Source organism: Cicer arietinum, chromosome 3, assembly GCF_000331145.2.
Source record: "Cicer arietinum cultivar CDC Frontier isolate Library 1 chromosome 3, Cicar.CDCFrontier_v2.0, whole genome shotgun sequence".
NCBI lineage: Eukaryota > Viridiplantae > Streptophyta > Magnoliopsida > Fabales > Fabaceae > Cicer > Cicer arietinum.
In genome coordinates this window covers 70,434,592-70,454,805 of record NC_021162.2, presented here as the reverse complement: position 1 = coordinate 70,454,805, position 20,214 = coordinate 70,434,592, and the positions used below count along the sequence as shown (strand labels likewise).

The window sequence follows — 20,214 nt, the reverse complement described above, 5'->3', positions numbered from 1 at the left end:
GTTCTATCGCTAAGACGGTCTTCTGTATTCTCGAATCAAAAAGCTTCTCCTAATAATGAGAAGAAAATCAATGTTAAAATAAGTGAATTTGGTTCTTGTAATTTGATGGGAGTGAAGATGAAATTGTGATTGAAGGTGGCGTAAAAAGGAAAAGGAAGCCCGACGACAAGGAAAAAAAATGCGGTAGTAAAATTGTGGAATAGTGGACGAAGGATCAAGAATTGATTTTTAATACAGTTTATTTTACTGCAAAAATTAGTTCAATTTCTGAAAGAACATTTTCAAAATAGTGTTAAAGTTTTTGTAATAGAAAATAAACGGAATGACTGATTTAATATAAGTTGGACGGAATGATTTAGAATTGACTTCTTATAATGTTTAAGATATGTTAACATCTAATAACTATGTGTTGCTTTTTGAAACGGAATTTAACAAAAATTCAAAATAAAAGGACTATTCAAAAAAGAACTCCAAGATAAATTTTCCTATTGATGTCTGCAAAGTACCTTAGCATCATAGTTAAAAGGAATTAATGTAGTGTTTGCTTAGATAAATTGAGTGAAAACATAACAAATTGATAAATTAATGTAAATGGATTACGTTAATTTACGAGTTTGAACTTAGATAATCGATCAATCCAAATTTTATAAAAAAATAATTTAAAAAATAAAAAATTTTATTGACAAAATAAAAAATAAAAATTTCGATTATTTTAAAAAATAATCGAAAAATTAATACATCGAATAATTTAATTATTATATTATTATAATCTGGATACATGGGATGCGAAGCTTAGGCGTGCATGGCAGTTTATTCGCAAATGTAAAAGAAATACATAAAGAATGGGGCATTCCGAGAATTGAACTCGGGACCTCTCGCACCCTAAGCGAGAATCATACCACTAGACCAAATGCCCATTTTTATATATGTTTTGTGCAGAAAATTATTCATGAAAATCTAGTTTCTGTTTTTATTCAGCGTGCATAAAATTTATGGGATCCCCCAATTTATTTATCATACATCTGAATATTTCTACTATTTGTCACAGATGGGTTCAGAATTGAACTGCAAAAGGTTGGCTAAAATTATGAGGCAGTGGCATATTGTTGAGGTTAGGGCTAAAATTTAGCGTTGTTCCACATGAAATGCCAAATCAGAGGAGTATAGAACTTGAAAGCAGATAAAAGTGTTGATTATTTGATTCTATTGAATGTCACATTCATTTGGAGGACATGATTACTTCCTATTGCATTAGAATAAATTACTTTTAACTTTTCAATCTCTAGGATCCATAAATTGATTTGTGATACTGATATAGTAAAACAACAATAATCTATCATTATTCTAATAAACTTTTTGCATTGTTTTGTTTAAGAGGATATAATTTATAACAGTTCATTAACCGAAAATTCATTTTATTATAGAATTTAAAAATTTAAAGTTTACCAAAAATAATTCAAAAATTTTAATTCATATTTCGTTTATGAATCTAAATTTTCTCATGTGAAATTTTTTTAAAATTATACATAAAATATGTTGAATCAAAATCAATGGACGAGATTGTCAACTACGTAACTATGTAGAATCTATTTTTATATATTAATTAAAGTGATATTAATGATCATTTTAATTTACTGAATTTAAACTCTATCCCATGAAATTACATAATCAATATTTCAATCATATTAATAATTAGTTGGATTTCTCTTAATAGGCTTCAAAATTTCAGTAAAAGTTCAACAAGTTGTCACTCTAGCACATGTCCATTGAAAAGATCGCACAACTTTGGAAATTTTACTAAGTACGCATATATTAGACTCCTACTCCTATAAATGTGATGAATTGATATATTTGTTCTCATATAAATATTAAAAGTTTTTATTTTCACCTGTAATATCATTTCAGTTTTTCGATACACAAGTGAGTGTCAATTTTTATTTTTTTTTACTGAAAAATTTAAAAAAAAAATTTCGATATAGAATTTACATTTCGAAAAACTTTTTTCAATTTTTTTGGTACAAATCTCTTTACTGAAATTTTTTCTTCAAGATTTCTGAAACACACCTTGTTACTGGAAAATTTGAAACTACAAGTTTCCTGAATATTTTTTTATTTCCTATTTTTCTTTATTCCTTTGTTTTTTTTAATTCTTTTTCTTTTATTTTCCGTAACTCTTTTTTTTCTTCCAATAAATGTTGGTGCTAGAGGAGGAGACAACAAGATAGTACAGATATCACGTAATGTTGATACTTCATCATCTATGATGGATGCTCCTTTAGAAAGGATTCAATCCATATCATCTCATAGGAGATGACGATTTATAGTGGAAGATGATGCAAGGGAGAGCAAAGTCATATACCTATCTCGGAGGTTGATGTTGCTTTACATAAGGATGTTGTACAACATAAGAACCATATGTAGGTGGAACCTGTACAATAGGAAGGGGAGCTTAGACGGTATCCTGGAGGACCATATGATATGTCTGTCATTAAATGATACACGTATCATGTTTTTGTTAGATTGTGGTTTGGCCGAGTATGTTAAATTAATTATTATTTATCGTACATTAAAAATATTTAAATCAATTATTATTTTTGTTATATATTTAATTTTAATGTCATATATTTTATTTGTATACAGGAGCCACCAATACTAAAAATAGTTGCTCATGATAAGAAGCTGCAATAATTTACTACGCAAATACTCCCGCGAATTATAGAGACGTGAGTGAATTTGTCTATATTAGCCCCACTACAATGGGGTAGTCTGAAGTTGATTGACAACAATCTATTTTATGCATTTGTGGAAAGATGATACTTTGAGACTTTGTTATTTCACATGTCATTTAGTGAAATGACGATTACTTTGGATGATGTTGTCAATCTATAAGACATATATATTAGGGATGAATTTTACAGTACACCATCCAACCTAAATAAAGTAATGACATGTAATCTTGCCATGATTTTATTAGGGATGCCTGCTGATGATATATGAGAAGAAACCAGAAAGACAAGGGGTGTGCACTACAAGTTAGATTGGTTGAAAGAGCTCTTCAAAATATAGCGTGCAAAGAGTGACTTGATTGTGCTGCTAGGGCGTATTTGTTGAATTTGGTAGAAAGTACTATTTTCACGGATAAGAGTGATACATTAATTGATGCGAAGTATATTTCCATATTCAGATATTTGGAAGGTACCGATAGATACGCCTGGAAACCTGGCTAGGGTACTGCTGCACTCGTAGTCCTTTAGGACTACCTCTCAGATGTCCACTTTTATGACACCAAGAAATTGAGTGAATATACGTCTCTACTGCAAGTATTAAATATTTATGATTATTATTTATTAATTGTTATGATTTTTATTTATTAATTTTTATGTTTATCATTAATTTATTTATTTTTATTTACAAACTGTGTTGGATTTACGAATATTTTCTAAATATTTATAAAAGAGATGACCATGATACTGACATGGAGTGTGTTTCCATAATGAATAGATGAAGCTAGAAACAAGGCAAACACAAAATCATTGAGTACAAACATATGATAGATGTACTGATACCTGTTGATGTAATATAGAGACCATTACATAATCATAAAGATGTCATTTTCTTCGTTGATATCATGTAATACTCCGGCAACCTCCGATTATGAAACACAATAATGACATATTTTTCAGAGAGGTGTTTGAGACAAATTAGATATATTTAACCTAATTCACTGCCACCACTTTCAGTTATTTCTAGATTATCTGACGTAAATGTTGAATGGATGAGATATTTGACCTTTGTCACTGAACTGCATCATAGGATACATCCAGCTACATATTCATCTGAGTGTCAGGATCGGTATTTGGAGTGGTTCTACAATGCATCTCATCTATTTTTAGTGCGAATAGACGGTGTACTTCGTGTTCCATATTTTAATGTCCCGATCACCGCTGCCCAAACTTCTAGTTCACAACCGTCTATCCTACAACAGGTGGGTGATTTTATACAACGGAGGTTGGAGGCACATGATGTTGATCCAAATGACGACATGTATAGTTACTTTTATAGATATTTATATTTAGCGCGTCATAAAACTAGTTAGTAGTTATTTACTTTTATTTGTGATGAACATCCTTTTTGTAGTTTCTAATCTTATTTTATTATTTTATATTATTGTTATATCATTAATTTTATATTATTTATGATGAACAATGTAAGTTAACAACTAAACAAAATACAAGGTAAAATATAACGAAAAAATAGTAACTATAATGAACTAATAAGAAGTGATTTTATATAAGTTTTAAAGTATTGTAGTCAATGCAAAACCCATTTTCATCTAATGATATGATATCTACGTGTTCTTTTGGTGGATCTTGTATAACACGTGTCATATGGTCTAATAAATGCTCTCACTATTGTAGACGTCATGTATATGTTATTGCCTAAGAAGTTGTCTCATCAGTGCGATATTTCTTCCAACCTAGTGCAACATCTTGCATCCGAAATCTATCTTTCATCTTTTACTCCAAAATAGATTGAAATAATAAATAATTTTATTATTTTAAAAAAATAAGTATTACTTGAGAAAATAATATCATTTTACCGGAACCAAATGACTTGCTTCGACAAAACTAATACATATAATATGATGATTTGTTGTTGATCCTGAATGTGAACCCCTCATAGGAAAGAAAGTGAAAAAAATGTCTGACCAAATGTTACTAGAATATTATTATATATTTTCGCTATCACATAACCCATATCAGGTATGAACATCCATTTATCTATGGCTTGAATATCAAAACTTGTTATCTTTGAAGAATTTCTAGCTTCTCCAACGCGTCATGCGAACAATCTATCACATGGACTTTTATGAGAAGCAATCTTCAAGTCCAAACTATGGCGAATCAAATACCAAAATCTTCACCATGTCAAAGTAATGATGCAATAGCGCGATAACCACAATTTTCATCTCCTATCACATTAATTATGTCATTAATATATGGTTGAATAACACCAGAAAATTATCTCAAGAATAAATGTATTGAAGATTAAAAGGATTGTTTCATTGATGGTTGAGAGAGTTGTTTCTTTGAAGAATGAGAATGTATTTTCTTTGATGATTGAGATGTTTGAGAACCAGGATCTTCACAATATGTTGCATTAATATGCTCAAAGTAAGAAGAGTCTCGATATACATTCTTACACGTACTCTTTTTCACCCGTCTTTTGATTTTAACTTTTTCAGGTGTTGGACACATTGAACTTGTAGTTGGAAAAACAAGTTCACCCGCCACACACAGATTTATACCTGCACACTCAATGTTCTCGTATTCTTCAGCAATGTGTTTTTGAGCTTTTCTTGATATAAATGGATTGATGTGTCTGTGCTCTTTATCATAGAAACTTTTTTGAAACGCGCCCCTGATTTTTTTAAGTTACAACCTTATCATGTTGTTCATAGTCTCCCAACATTTACAAATGTCACTCATGTTGTGTTCCAATGTTAACTGTTGTTTCTAATGAGCAGACTCAACCATATCATTACATATAAATTGTCACCATGAAACAATCAAACAATATACAATAAAATTATAAATTCGAACTTTTTAGTGACATGACATACATGTTCGTCACTGTGTTTCCTAAATGCATCACTCAATTAATCTATGCTTCAACAAACTTTTGCTTATGAGGAGTCACCCAAGTTTCTTTCACATAATCAACAAACATTTTATTATCAACACATGATTGTTCCAACATGTGTAAGCGCATGATATACTCTTTTTTATCATTGCAATACATAATGTCTTTCAACATATTCAATATTAACACTTGTCTATCATTTAAGAAATATTGTTTACATTTTGCTACAACATTTTTGTCGATATGAAATTGACAAAAAAAATTAACAGCAATCGAATCATACTTCCTATTTATATATTTGTGAGATGTTAGTAATATTGTTTTAATCTCGGTCTTGCAATGAGAGTAATATGTGTCTCAGTGCAACATTATATTTTGTTAAGCCGTTAACATGTTTTTTCTCTTCTTTATCTAAACGTCCAACAAATGCATGTCCCTCCAAAATATCAGGTAATTCATAGTTTTGAACTCCACAAATTACTTTAATTGTCCATCATAAACCATCTTTTAATGATTTTGATCTAAGTTTGAAAGAACAACCACACTTTTTTTTCCGAGTTAAACTATTAACTCATTTGTATTTTCCTCCTTTGTCACAATCTAATATTAATTTATTCATCATCCCTCTCTTGTCTCTTTATCTGATCTAATGATGATAACCGTCACTTTATTTTTTATACCAATTTTTCTAGCTCAATTCAAAATAGTTTTCCATGTATCAAATATTTGAAGTAAAATATTAAATAAATTATAATAATTAATCACAATAATAAATTTTTAAATATTAATTATAATTATTCATTCGACATATGTTTTATCATATAATAATAGCGATTTATTTATATCTATTAAAATTTATATAAATAGATAAAATAATTAAAAAAACAATTATGTACCGAAAAACTTACCGGAAAACTTGTGAAACTTTTTTCAGTCGTTTACATTTTCAACCTTTTGGAAAACTTTTTTAAAGGTTTTCGGTATACATCTTTTCAACCTTCTGTACCAATTTTTTTTATAGAAGTTTCCAGTTTCAACTTTCTGTATCGAAAAATTTGGATTGTTTGTTCGGAAATCTTTAAGTAGTAAAAGAAAAAGGTGAATTTGAGTTTATAAAATAATAAAAAAAATTCAAAGATAAATTTAGCATTTAAAAAATATTGTAGAGTATAGATATATTAGAGGAGGTACAAGGGAAAAATTTCCCATTACTTTTGCCATTATTATTTGACTAAGCCCATAATCAATAAATGGTGTATTAGGGGTGAAGCCAATCATGTATTTAAATGTACCCTTGTTGTTCAATTGATACACCCCATCCTTACTTTAAATGAGAATTTAACCAGCTTGCAAAATCAGATTTTGTCTGTTTGACAACTGTAATGTTAAGATGCCCTACTTCATATTTGGGTCCTTTCACATTCACATAAAGCCTAATTGATATTTACATACATTTTATCTGTTTACAAACTTAAAGAAACTTTTGCATTTAACATATGTGAAATGATTTATTTGAGGTCCTTTTCTTATTTTTCACTCTTCAATTGTGATACAATCACTTAACTTTGTGACCAGGATTCGCTAGTGTAAGAGAAACATGCATTTAGACGCACTAAACTATCTTAATCATAAATTTAATATCAAACAGCTCAAATTAAAAAACAACAATTAATTTTAAACAATCTCTACCATTAATTTAGACCAAACCATAAATACTGAAAAGTATATAATACAGTTAATTCACCAAATCTGATTCCTACGAACTTGTGGAACTAATTGTTCTAGCATATGATTTGACATACATAGAGAAAGAGCATCATATTCTATATCAAAAACATGGACAAAATAGTCATTCTAGTAATAGAAGATGTGGAATTTAGAGTTCATGTCCCATGTCCATAGTAACCACAACCTTAGTGCCCCACATACACTTCTCCATGTTCACTTGCTTTCATTCCCTTCTCATTCTTTTCATCACCACAACCACATCTACCAACAAGCCACACGACTCCTCTATTCTATTGAACCACTAAGTGTTCATTTTTTGCATACACAAAATTTCTCTCTCTCTCTCTCAAATAAAAAATGGCAGACAAATATTTTCTAAGCATTATAGAGGAAATGGATCAACTTTGGTATCACCAAATCATTCTTTTCTCAAAACCAACAACACAACTTGTTGCAAAACTTATTGAAGAAAAGCATGTTTCAATTTCAGAATCTTCTTCGTCTTCCTCTTCCTCATCATCTATTCTTTCTTTGCCACCACTATTAGATGAAGAAACTTCAACAGATGAATCACTTTCTCCACAGAAACAAGTCTCATCGGAATCAGTCACTTTACATCATCAGGTTTATAATTCAAAAAACACTTAGTACCACTGGCATGATACCGATACCTTAATTATATTCAATCAATTCATTTCTCATATTATCGTTGGTGTCAATGTGTCACTGCAAGTGTCGTGTCTGATGTCTGATGTCTATGTCAATATGCGTGCTTCACAATTTAGTACTACGAAATGCTTTTTTACTAATTATATTGCAAACAATGAGTCTAGAATCATGATTTTGTTTCCTTCTTATGTTTAATTTTTGATTTTACTGTCACAATCATTAGGATGATTCAATTGACAAAAAAGAAGAAATCAAGGAAATATTGGAAAAAATGAGTCTATTTGGCAACAGAATTGGTTCACATTCATCATGTTCATCATCACCAACAACTCGAAACCGTCGCCGAAAATGGAGGAAACATGCTAAACTCGAGAAGTCTATGAGCTGCAGGACACTAGGAGAACTTGAACTTGATGAAGTGAAAGGTTTTATGGATCTTGGTTTCACATTCAATAAAGAATGCATTGATCAAAAAATGATTAGTGTTGTCCCTGGCTTGCAGAGATTTTGTTTACTCCAAAATAAACAACATTACTCACAGTCACAAATAATGGCTTCTACAAAAGAAAATGATGAAATAATTGAAGTTTGTGAAGAAAAGAGAGATATCATGAGACCTTATTTATCAGAGGCATGGCTTATAAAAAGACCTGATTCACCATTATTAAATATGAAAATTCCTAAGTCTTGTTCTGCTTCCAATATGAAGAAACATATTCGGTTTTGGGCTAAAATTGTGGCTTCAGAAATTCAACAAGAATGAGTTATGTAAATTTCACTCTCCCCTTTTTATTCATTTTTGTCTCATACAAGGAAAGGGGGTTTGGAAGGTTCTTATTGGAATCAAGTGCGGAGGGTTACTTGATCAATTTGTGTGTTTGTATAAATTCACGTATTCAAAGTCTCATATTATATGTCATATTTCAAATATTTGTTTGTACTAAATTATTTATTATTCTATAATATCATTACAATATTTATTAAAGTAATTGAAAGTATATGATAAAGAAATAATAAATAAAATATAATGATATTTTGGTCTTAAAATATTATGAAATGTGCATATTTTTAAATGAGACAAAGAAAATCTTGTGTTAACTTAAATTATTACCGCAAGAATTTTGTTGTTGTGAGGAATAGAATTAGGTGGATAAGGCAGCAAGAAGATAAGCACAGAAAAGTGAAGAGGGACCAAGCTAGTATATGACGTTGAAGCTGACAAGTGGGGTTTCAACAATGCAGAGCCACATCAAACTGTTACATTGTTTTTTCCCACCATATAACACCCAATAAATTTTTATTCTTCTTGTAATATGTTTGCCTTAATTTTTTGTTCTCATTATTACAATGGAACAATGATTTTGCAGCTACTACTATCCACGATTCCTGTCTCATTTCTATTCCCTTTGTCTACACTTTGCATGAACGAATATTGCTCATAATCTACTCTCCTTTTTTTTCTTCTTTTACTTGCCAAGTATAATATTTATGTATTTATGGCTATATAGTTATTGTATATATTTTTCCCTAACACTTGTTGAGTCACAAAATAAACTCTAAAATAAAGTCTTGATTAAAAAAAAACCTTTTAATACTAATAATAATATTTTATTATAATTTTACTTTTTATTTTATGAGATACAAAATATTTTAATTAAATATATCAATAATTGTATCTTTTTAGAATTGTGAAGTCTTTTATTTATTGTACTATTTCAAAATTTTATTTTTTAAGCTTAAATATACATGAAAAATTAACTATTTTTAGAAAGACTAAAGCTTTGGGTTTGGCCTTGGACTGAACCTTGATATTTTTGTTGTTGTTATTTTTTTGTTACAAGAGGTATTTATGTGCTTCACATCATTCTTAATTAATCTATGTTGAAAAATATAATTTGTCACTTTTAATAAAGTCTTTTCTTTTAATTGTATTTTTTATTTGGAATATTCAAATTTGAAACATTAAAAGAGTTTAATTTCTGTACATTAATATTATACGAAACTTTACATCATCGATAAATCATAATCAATTACATATGTAACTTTTGTAATAGTTGTAATAAAATTTAAATATTTATAATAATTTAACGATCGTAATTAATTAACATTATAACAAAATATATATATAAATTATAATCTTTAAGAAATTCGAGTTTGTTTCATTCTCACCAACCTATATATATATATATATATTAGCTAATTATGACATTTGAAATAAAACATGACTGCACCTAAAGTTAAATATAAATTGTATGACAAATCTTAGGTGTTGTTCTTGAAAGAAGGAAAATGAATTAAATGATAACTCAAAATACTAAATATAAAGGAGAATTTTTATTAAATCATCTCTTTATGATTACATGATCACCAATATAATAAAATTTAGTTATTGTTGAAAGAAGGAACATGAATCAAATCAATAACTCAAAATATTAAATATAAAGAAGTATTTACATCAAATCATCTTAGGTGTTGTTCTTGAAAGAAGGAAAACGAATCAAATTGACAACTCAAAATACTAAATATAAGGAAGATTTTAACTTGTGTGAGTGCATACAACATATAGAAAATGTGAGTGAATAAGTGGTGGGTGGGTCACAGTGGCTCTCGAACTAGAAGTTTTATGGGATTTAAAATAAAAATAATAGTATCCTAAAAAAAATTATTTTCCGTAAGGGCAAGAAACTCATTACAGTTATATTGAATCAACAGTTAGTTACATTTACTTTAGGAATAAGATATACAACTTATTTTTACATAAAATACTCCTCATTTTCTCCGGTACTTCGTCAACGAATATAAAATTTTGGTGTAGTTATTTTTTTTGTTTTAACTTTACCTTATATTACTAACTAATAACTACTATTTTATTTATATTGTATATAATTTTTACCAATCAAAGAACTTAATCTTTTGAACTAGATGTATAATTTTTTAAAAATAATTTTATCTAGAAAAGTAGACAGTTAAGATGTTGTAACAAAAAACAAAAAGATGAAGATGTTAATATCAATATATACTGATTCGAAGCAAAACATCCATGATGGCTAACGTTGGATTACATATTTACAAGTTTACAACGAGTAACTCTCAATGGAGTATACATGCAAACACTCAGACGTCTCCGTCAGTAAAAATTGGAGAGATTGAGAGGTGTTTTTTAGAGAATTGCAGATGGTCGTTTGATGACAATCATACGATGATGAAGCAGAAATAAGACGTGTTCGACTACACCCAAGATGCACGCTAATATCAATGATGAGGATTCACGAGACACTGGCCTAGGACCCACGTAGCGTTTGGGTCATGTTTTCGGTCTGAAGTCAAAATCCGGAACATGTAATATATTTAATTTAATATTATTATATTGTTAAATTAATCTTAATTACCAAATTTAAGTGGTCATATTTGACTTTTGTTTGGTCAGATTTGATCCAAAGGCAACGAAAAAATTGAAAATAGATTTTTTAACTTTGGTGTTGAGTGATTTTCCTAACTTTAATGTATTTAAGAAAAAAATTAATGATTAAAATCGTAAAAATTACTCAGATGTAGATAATTTTTAATGTCAAAAAATAATAAAATAACAAAACTACGTTAGGTACTAATATCCCAAAAACATATAGATGTATCTGGTCAAAATAAAATAAAATATATAGATAAATTATTTATTTTATTTTATATTTGAATTTATTTCGTCTCTTTTTTTAAGAGTTTAATTTATTTAGTTAAAAAGTGATTATTGGTGCATATATCGATCTCATTTTTGTGTAACCTTTTTCAAACCTCGGATTCAATCCAAGTTTTCCGTTTGTTGTTTTTTTCTTTGTCTCTGGTACAACCAGCGTCAGCCATGGCCGATAAAGTTCCTCCTTCATTCGATCGCAAGGTACTCTTCTCTTCTTAGATCCGATCTTCCTTCTTTCACATTATAACTTTATTTCTTTAGATCTTAAAGTCATTCCCCCTTCCCGTATTCTATGCGTTTTCGTCTTTGATATTTGTATCATTATCGAATTTCCATAATAATTCTAGATCCATTATAAATTAATTTAGGAATTCTTTTGTTTTCCAGCTTGAGTTTTGGTTTAACAATTTGTTATCTTATGTGCCAGTTTTTATTTATTAGATACTTTAAGGTTTATTCCATTGTTGTCTAGGTTAAAATTGCATATTTATTCAATGTTGCTGCTAATCCATGATTTAGATTTTAGATGATGATGATAATGCTGTGGAATGGCTTTAATGTTTTGTTCACTCGTTAAAAAGTTCGGTTTAGATATTTTTTTGGGTCTATACTCTCTCATTGAAATGGGATTATGCATATTAATGAACTCTTTTGGATGCATAAGTTTCATTTTCAAGCTAAGTTTTACAATGCCATAAAATTTACTGAACGGAAGCTTGCAATCTATTCAACCTTTGACATGTTATGAGTTTCCAAGTTTTCTCATAAGTCTTTGTGTTGGGGAAAGTTGTACATAGGGAACACACACAAGACACAGTACAAAGAAAATAATGAAAGAATCATGATTTGTTATCTCATAATAAGAATACAAGTGTTTTCTATTGTGTATCATCCTACAAATCTGAGTATTTTACTTTGAATATCATGGGAGAAACCATTTAATTTTTTATTTCTAATTGTTTTTTTACCACATTTTATGAGCATTACTTTTAAGAAGATTAAAAGAAGTTGCACTTGCACCTTGTAGTCATTCTTTATTTGCTCTGCAATTCATATGTTATTTGTATATATGGGTGATTGTGAGTGGTGGTTAATTACATGTCAATTTTCCTTTTAAAATATTGTTTTTACTGGTTTCACAATTTCTTTTTGCTTTGTGCTTTCTAATATGACCTTATGTAAGTGCTTTTTTTTTGTTGCTCTTGGGAAAATGTTTAGAATGCTGGATCACAAGGTTTCAACCCAGGTTTAATAGTTCTGCTAGTTGTTGGTGGGTTGCTTTTGACATTCCTCATTGGAAATTATGTGCTCTACATGTATGCACAGAAGACCATTGCTCCTAGAAAAAAGAAGCCAATCTCAAAAAAGAAGATGAAAAAGGAGAGACTCAGGCAAGGTGTCTCTGCACCTGGAGAGTAGAGAACTCTGTACTCAAATGTTTTATGGAATATGGATTACTTGTACTTTTGTAAAAGAAATCTCGTTTTGTGTTGTCTTAAGTTAATTTTCATGTTCATGTGTGTTACGGACAGAAAGCATAGCCACGTTATTTAGTACTTTAGCAATATATTTGGTGGTTTAATTAATCATTTTTCTTGGACCCCTTTCTTACAATAGCTTATTTTCAATTTTAATAAAATCTAATTTTTTAAATATCCTTCTGTAAAATAGCGATGATATATTCTGTGCTTGTTAATATTGTTAAGTAAGCCAAAAATCGTTGTGCTCTAACATGATTTCCTCCGCAGGTAGCTCAACACATCCACATCTTCTCTCAAGTTCAATTAGACAATACTGATGCCTCCCATCCTATTGATAGTATCATCTAACCCATGACAGTTTCCTTTGTCTCCATGCGAATACATCGCTTTATTACTTTGCCTTATCGACGCCAAAATGAGCGCTCGATGTTATCTCCATACTGTTTTCAGTTCATATATTTGGCTTTGAGTTGATTTGAAGCCCTGCCTTCACCCATTGGCAGCATTTATCCACCTCTTTCATTAACTGAGATACTGTTATTTTCCCTGTCACTCACAGATTGTGACTTCTGTTCTGCTATCATCTTGTACTTGTGCAGAGGCTTATCAATCCTCCCATAACACCCTTTTTAAGGACTCATTCCTCCAATGCACATAACCTGCCATACTACTGAACTGGAACTCTTTGCCACCATCAGCCATACACAACCCAAATTTTACACACTTTGCCACCCAAGTTAAGTGTGCCGTGGCCTGTATCTGTGTCTAAATCAATGCTTTATAAATTTTGATTTGAAATCCACTTGACAATTGTTTGAATCCTGTGAAACCTTTTCATAGAAGAGTTGATTGATGTCTTCTTTTTTTTAAAGTATATTGACTTCGATTCTTGAATAATCAATATAATGTCTGTTTCGATTGTAACAAAAGATTCTCTTTTTATGTAGAAAGATCCAATAATTATGATTTTATGTATGAACAACTCCTCAATACTTTGTTCATTTGCTTCATAAATTCTGATTTGAAATCCACCTAACACCAAACTACTGTTATATTGGAATAAAAATATTGGCATAACAGATCTATATGCTCTTATTGACAGCATAAAAACACCTCACACCATACTCCACCTCTTCATAAACTATTAACCTTTGGTATCTGCAAAACCATACTGACATATCATATACCTGCATAATTCTCAGACCAAATACAACTCACCCAGTTCCATGAATTGCACTCAGACTGCACTGAAGTACTCTAAGGTGTTTTCAGATTGACTCAGTAAATATTTGAGGCAAAATGTCATCAATCCAAAATGCCATTACTTGAAACTGTACAATAATTGATTACCTTCCTCGAAATTGAAATTTGAACTCAACAAAAATTTGAACTCAACAATTTTCACAAAAAAGGTAAAATTAAAATAATAAAATTAATTATTTTCCACTTTCAATTACTATAGATCAATTTTATACTTTTTTTTATGAACAGAGTCTGGTGGTGATCAATGATTTACTTTTGTATGAGTTTGTTTGGATGTTAACATCTATATATTTTTTAGTTTTTAATAAATTATATATTTTTGAGTCAATTTTATAACACTGCGCAAAATTTAACTGACCTATATTTTATATTTAACCAAAAACAAAACTTCTAATGGTTTTGGTACATTTAGCTATAACCATTATACTAATTTTTTTTATATTTTTCTTAAAAACATTCAACATTTATTATTAATAGTAATACAAATTCATAAATTTTTAAATGTTATTTGTTAAATGTTATTTAGTTATTATAAAATTTTAAAACTATTAAATAATTTTGATCAAATAATAAATTATTTATCCATAGATTTAAAGAATAAATAAACGTACCGATACATCTTTAATTTACACATATACAGCTGAAATCTTAATAGAAAAAGCTGAGCTGTATTTTATTTTCGCGTCATCGAAATGAAGTTACCCAATAGCAGTAAAATTATGTGAGCAACAATTGTTTTTTTGTACATGTCAGCAAGAATTTTTATCTTATTAAAATAAAAAAAATAAAAAAAAAAGTAGCAGCAACAATTTTGTGTATTTACTATTTGGCACCATCACAGTTTCTCAGCGTCAGCTCAGCCATGGCCGATGACTTTGAGTTTGCCGATAAAGTTCCTCCTTCCTTCGACCGCGTGGTACTCTTCTCTTCTCTTCTCTTCTTAGATCACAATCTCATCATCTTTATCAATTCATTATTTATCTAGATCTTAAATTCATGGATTCACCCTTGCATGTCACTCTGCCATGTTCTGCGCCGTTTGCATCTTCGATAGCTGAAATTAATCACGAATTTTCTTCATTTCTGAACTAAATTTGCTTACTGTTTTTTTAATCACGTCAAATTCGTTGCGATTTTAATTCAGTTGATTCATTGAGTGTTTAAATTAGGAATCCCTTAGAGTTTTGATTTAGGTATAAGTTCACATTCAGATTTAACAATTTAGCAATATCTGCTTGTTTATGTTGATGATGCTTGTTATTTAGATTTTAGATTAAATCAATAATGCAGAGGCAATAGTTAGGGGTTGTTTATAACTTCAAACAACACATGCATATCTATAAGTGTTGTCAATTGCAAATTATGGAAAATAGTGATTTGTTCAAATTTCACTACATTATGGTGCACTGTAGTAGCGACTATTTGACAACACTTTGTACTAAATAGTGTATAACATAGCAATAAATATTCTATGCTATAGTGGCTATTTGACTACACTGATATCAATGAATAATTATGGTGTTGTTTGATTCACGTAGTCAATTCCACATAGTGGGATATGGGCGGCATTAAGGCTTGGTTGTTGTTTTTTCATTAGATGCTAAAAAGTCATTTTTGAACTAAAGGATTCCAATAGCATGTGTTGTAATCAATTTTTAGAACTAAAAGTGCCTATCATTTAATTGTTGTGTTGGGGAAAATTGTAAAATAACTCAGAATTGAAGATGAGAACACATATAAGACACTCTACAACAGAAATAATAAAAAACACATAAGTTATGTGATTCATTCCCTTTTTCCTGCATCCACAATGGTACCACAAAATAACAGTACAAGTGTGGAAACTTAAAATTTCACTCAATTTGTGTATCATCATCTTACAAACTAGGGTATTACCACAAAATGATATTCACTCGCTCAAAGACATTCACTACACAAGTGATCTCTCACACTTGTTTGTGGATTGACTGGATTTACTCATTTTGTTTCAATTGATATGCCTCTCCGCAAGACCCCTTTATATAGTCATGGGGTAAGACTTCTTAAAATGAATGGGTGAAAACTATTTGCTTCTTACTTTTAAATGCCTTTTAAAAATGCATTCTCCTCCATACAAGACGGTGACAAATTTCTTTGTCATGGGAAAAACCTGATCTCTTTTCTTTTATTTCTTGGAAATTTTAATTGCCTTTCTCCGCATTTTGTGGGCAATAGTTTTGTTTAAAGATTGTAAGAAGCTGCACCTTGTAGTCATTCTTTAATTGCTCTGCGCTTCATTTTATCTGCAGTTGGTTATCAATGGTGGTGAATTACATGTCTTACTTCCTTTTAAAATAGTTTTAATTTTTACAGTTTATTTTTGCTTCGTCACTCTGATATGACCTTAATTAAATGCTTTTTTTTTGTTGCTCTTGGGGAAATGTTAAGAATGCTGGATCACAAGGGTTCAACCCAGGCTTAATAGTTCTGCTGGTGGTTGGTGGGTTGCTTTTGACATTCCTCATTGGAAATTATGCGCTCTACATGTATGCACAGAAGACCATTCCTCCTAGAAAAAAGAAGCCAATCTCAAAAAAGAAGATGAAAAAGGAGAGACTCAGGCAAGGCGTCTCTGCACCCGGAGAATAGAGACTCTGTACTCAAATGTTCTGTGGAATATGGATTACCTCGTGCTCACCCAAAAACAAATTTTCACTCTGTGGTGTTCTTAGTTAATTTTCATGTTTCTTTTCGGTATGCTAATGACAGAAAGCTTAACATTAATCAGTTCTTTAGAAATATATTTTGCTGTTTAAATCATCATTTTGCCTCTTAACAGTTGAATTATGTTTGGATGACAAACAAACAAGAATGGAAATATGAGGGAGTAGAGAGCATATGACTTATGAGGGAAATATCCCCTATTACTTCCCCTGAAAGACTTGGTTCGCGTTCTCTCTAAATCGGTGAAAAGAGGGGAACACAAAAATAACAGTATTGTTCGTTGATCAATCTTTTAAAAAAGGATAACGATACTTTTGCTCAATTTCTTCACTTCTCTTTTCAACTATCTCAGTTCAATTTTTTCACTTCTCTTTTCAGCCGTGCTTAGTTAAAGCTAGTGCGGCAAGTTAAAGTGTTTGAGGTTGCAAAATAGAAGCGCCAATGGCTCTAAATTTTTGTTTGCATTTGCGATTGGCTCACAACTCTCATGTCCCAATACTCCATCAAAGTGAATTTAGTGAAGCTATATTTTCAGGCTTCTCGGTCATCGCATGTTGGAAGCGTTTTGGACGTAGCTCCAAGCAGGCAATTAGACAACGTCGTGACATTTCGTTAAATGCAAATGCCTCGTGGTTGGATTTGGCAAACACATTACAGAACCAGATCTATTTTTCAAATATTTTCTTCCATTTTTTAACAAGACTAAAATATATCATATTATGTGTCTAACTTTATCGTGTTTTTAATATGCGTAAAACATAACAAAATTATATATTTTATATTGTAAACACATTAAGTGACAGTATTGGAATAGTTTAATACTTCATTCGAACTCAATTAGAAGTAAATGTACTTATTTTCATATTTATTAAGTATAATAGCAAAATGCAATTAATTTCTTGATTTCATATAAGTAATACGAACTTACTTCTAATTATTGTAATCATAATCATTTTCGACAACATTAAATAATCAAATGCAAGAATATTTTTTGAATAATATCATTGAATATGGATTGATTGGGTGACTTTTATTTACATTTGAGGTCAATAAATACTAGGTTTTTTTGTTTATAATTAAGACTAGAAGGAATAAGTCTTATAAAATTAATTTTTTTTGAAAACTTGTGTATTAATAATTTGTTTAAGTACCAGCTTCATGCACCACATACGAGGGGATATTTGTTGAAATTTTTTATAAAAGATTCTCTAATTCACAATGAGTGGTTTATTAGATCATTTGACACATTAGAAAAATGTATAAACAAAATAGAGAAAATAATAATATTTATATTGAAGGAATTTAAATAACACAAATATTAATTAAAAAATATAATTGAAAAAAAATTAATATAATATTGAAAATTTTAAAAATTATTTATTTGGAGACATTATTGTGCAAACGAATCACTTTTATCGTAAGACAAAAAGAGTACCTAACATTTACCTTTGTTCTATCTAAGATTTTTTTTTGTTTACTAGTTATATCTTAGAAAATGAAATACTACAAAAACAAAACAAAAAAACCGATGTTATCTTGTACTAAATGGTTTTTTGCAAACATAAATAACTTTGTGACAAAATATATTAATTAAATGTAAATTTTTAAACATATCTAGGAACCACGCCCTTAATAAATCATTGATTCATTCCGTTCAATGAACTAAATACTTACGCATAGTTCACGAAAAACACAAAATACTTTATATATATATATATAATGCAGAACAGTGAGGAAACAAACAGCAAATATAATGATGTTTGTTGTTATTTATACCAAATTCAAAGAACCATGATACTCTTGTCAGCAGAATCCGGAGAAAAAGAAGCGGACGAAACATGGTTTCACAGCGACAAATCAAAGAGAGGCAACAATATCATACACAACAAATCCCTTCCAAGAGGAATAATTTTTTTCAAGCCACACGACCCATGTTCTGCTCTTCTGGGGGAATCATAACCAATACTGGTTGCGCATTGAAGCCAGGATGAGGTGCTCTACGGCGGAGCTCACGACCTTCTTGACAAAGAGCACATACATGACAAAAGACATGAGTTGCTAAATCACATACCGACTCACACTGTTCACGCTGCACCTCGTCTTCCAAAAAGCTTCCGCAGCACCCACATGACCTATTGAGTGCCTCACAACTTCCCTGATTTCCAAGGACCACAAATAGTTCATACAAGAATTGATTATCTTTCTCATAACATAATAAATAATACAAGAATTGATTATCATTTTGTAAACAGTAATGCAGAGTACGCATTTAGTTGTATGGAAAGATTGAATTATTATATTTTAAAAAGATGGGAAAGTCAAATGTTTCAACTTAAGAGAGTAAAAGACCTAATTTGCATGTTGTATTGTGTCTCATTGAGGTGTACAGCGTGTCAGCTACTATTGTCCATAATATATGAAGAGGTTTAAAGTACTCAGTTTGATCAATTAAAATGAAGTCAATAAAACAGCATTCTCTTGGGGCTATGCATGTCATATTACTACATATAAAACATTTTGATAGGAACCGGACCTGATCACATACCAAAAGTGCATGTACTGTAATATTTCACTACAACAATTGATATCGGTGTCATAGCAGCAGCCACATAGATGGATTAGAAGAAGGAGCTGAAGGAAAAAATGTATAGTAGCATAGGGCATTCTAAACGCCTTGACCTCTCCTGTCTTAGGTTTCCGCTTATTTACCTGTCCTCTCTACTCTTATCTCATTTTACATTTCCTTGTAGCTTTTACAAGTTACAACAGAATTTCTCCCAATTTACCCCTGTGGTTTTCTATGACAGTTAGTTATTGACAATCATGGCCAATACCTTGCCCACTCGGGGCTTCTGGTCGTCTACAATTCTTCCTCACACTCCCCCTCACAAATCACAATAGGAAGCTTCATGACATATTATCACTAATAATAAGAGGCAAAGAATTAAATAGTAACTAACCTCTAAATTGAACCTGCGACGAATTGCAGTGCGGCTTTGATATGAAAACCACGGCGCAAGACAATTCCAACCACAGCAG

The 20,214-nt window shown here is 30.2% G+C and overlaps 4 protein-coding genes and 1 non-coding gene across 5 annotated transcripts in view; 3 read left to right on the top strand and 2 right to left on the bottom strand.

The window, feature by feature from the left end:
* Positions 1-844: 844 nt before the first annotated feature.
* Positions 845-916, bottom strand: TRNAP-AGG (transfer RNA proline (anticodon AGG)). The gene has a single exon. It is a non-coding gene; the product is annotated as a tRNA-Pro (tRNA).
* A 6,529-nt stretch (positions 917-7,445) lies between these two features.
* On the top strand, positions 7,446-9,438 carry LOC101490574 (uncharacterized). Its single transcript, XM_004493903.4, has 2 exons — positions 7,446-7,995; positions 8,264-9,438. Exons 1-2 carry the CDS (start codon positions 7,729-7,731, stop codon positions 8,801-8,803), a joined length of 807 nt encoding a protein of 268 aa, XP_004493960.1. The 5' UTR covers positions 7,446-7,728; the 3' UTR covers positions 8,804-9,438.
* Positions 9,439-11,767: 2,329 nt separating this feature from the next.
* On the top strand, positions 11,768-13,328 carry LOC101490254 (DNA-binding protein S1FA-like). The gene is made up of 2 exons (XM_004493902.4): positions 11,768-11,929; positions 12,947-13,328. The coding sequence occupies exons 1-2, from the start codon at positions 11,894-11,896 to the stop codon at positions 13,145-13,147; spliced, it is 237 nt and encodes a 78-aa protein (XP_004493959.1). The 5' UTR covers positions 11,768-11,893; the 3' UTR covers positions 13,148-13,328.
* Positions 13,329-15,225: 1,897 nt separating this feature from the next.
* LOC101489921 (DNA-binding protein S1FA-like) lies at positions 15,226-17,271 on the top strand. The gene is made up of 2 exons (XM_004493901.4): positions 15,226-15,388; positions 16,900-17,271. Exons 1-2 carry the CDS (start codon positions 15,335-15,337, stop codon positions 17,098-17,100), a joined length of 255 nt encoding a protein of 84 aa, XP_004493958.1. The 5' UTR covers positions 15,226-15,334; the 3' UTR covers positions 17,101-17,271.
* Positions 17,272-18,855: 1,584 nt separating this feature from the next.
* LOC101489601 (cell number regulator 8) overlaps positions 18,856-20,214 on the bottom strand; it is a 3,349-nt gene continuing 1,990 nt past the window's right edge. Inside the window, exons 3-4 of the mRNA XM_073366213.1 lie at positions 20,136-20,214; positions 18,856-19,330 (exon numbers count right to left, since the gene is read on the bottom strand). The exon at positions 20,136-20,214 is cut by the window's right edge and continues 6 nt beyond it. Coding sequence (XP_073222314.1) covers positions 19,091-19,330; positions 20,136-20,214 — 319 coding nt within the window. The 3' untranslated portion in view covers positions 18,856-19,090. The remainder of the gene's footprint in view (positions 19,331-20,135) is intronic.

Bases quoted from the DNA above. Each gene is read 5' to 3' on its own strand.
- LOC101490574 (XM_004493903.4), top strand. From the start codon at position 7,729: ATGGCAGACAAATATTTTCTAAGCATTATAGAGGAAATGGATCAACTT. The intron at 7,996-8,263 runs GTTTATAATTCA...CACAATCATTAG, and splicing joins CAGTCACTTTACATCATCAG to GATGATTCAATTGACAAAAA.
- LOC101490254 (XM_004493902.4), top strand. From the start codon at position 11,894: ATGGCCGATAAAGTTCCTCCTTCATTCGATCGCAAG. The intron at 11,930-12,946 runs GTACTCTTCTCT...GAAAATGTTTAG, and splicing joins CTCCTTCATTCGATCGCAAG to AATGCTGGATCACAAGGTTT.
- LOC101489921 (XM_004493901.4), top strand. From the start codon at position 15,335: ATGGCCGATGACTTTGAGTTTGCCGATAAAGTTCCTCCTTCCTTCGAC. The intron at 15,389-16,899 runs GTACTCTTCTCT...GGAAATGTTAAG, and splicing joins CTCCTTCCTTCGACCGCGTG to AATGCTGGATCACAAGGGTT.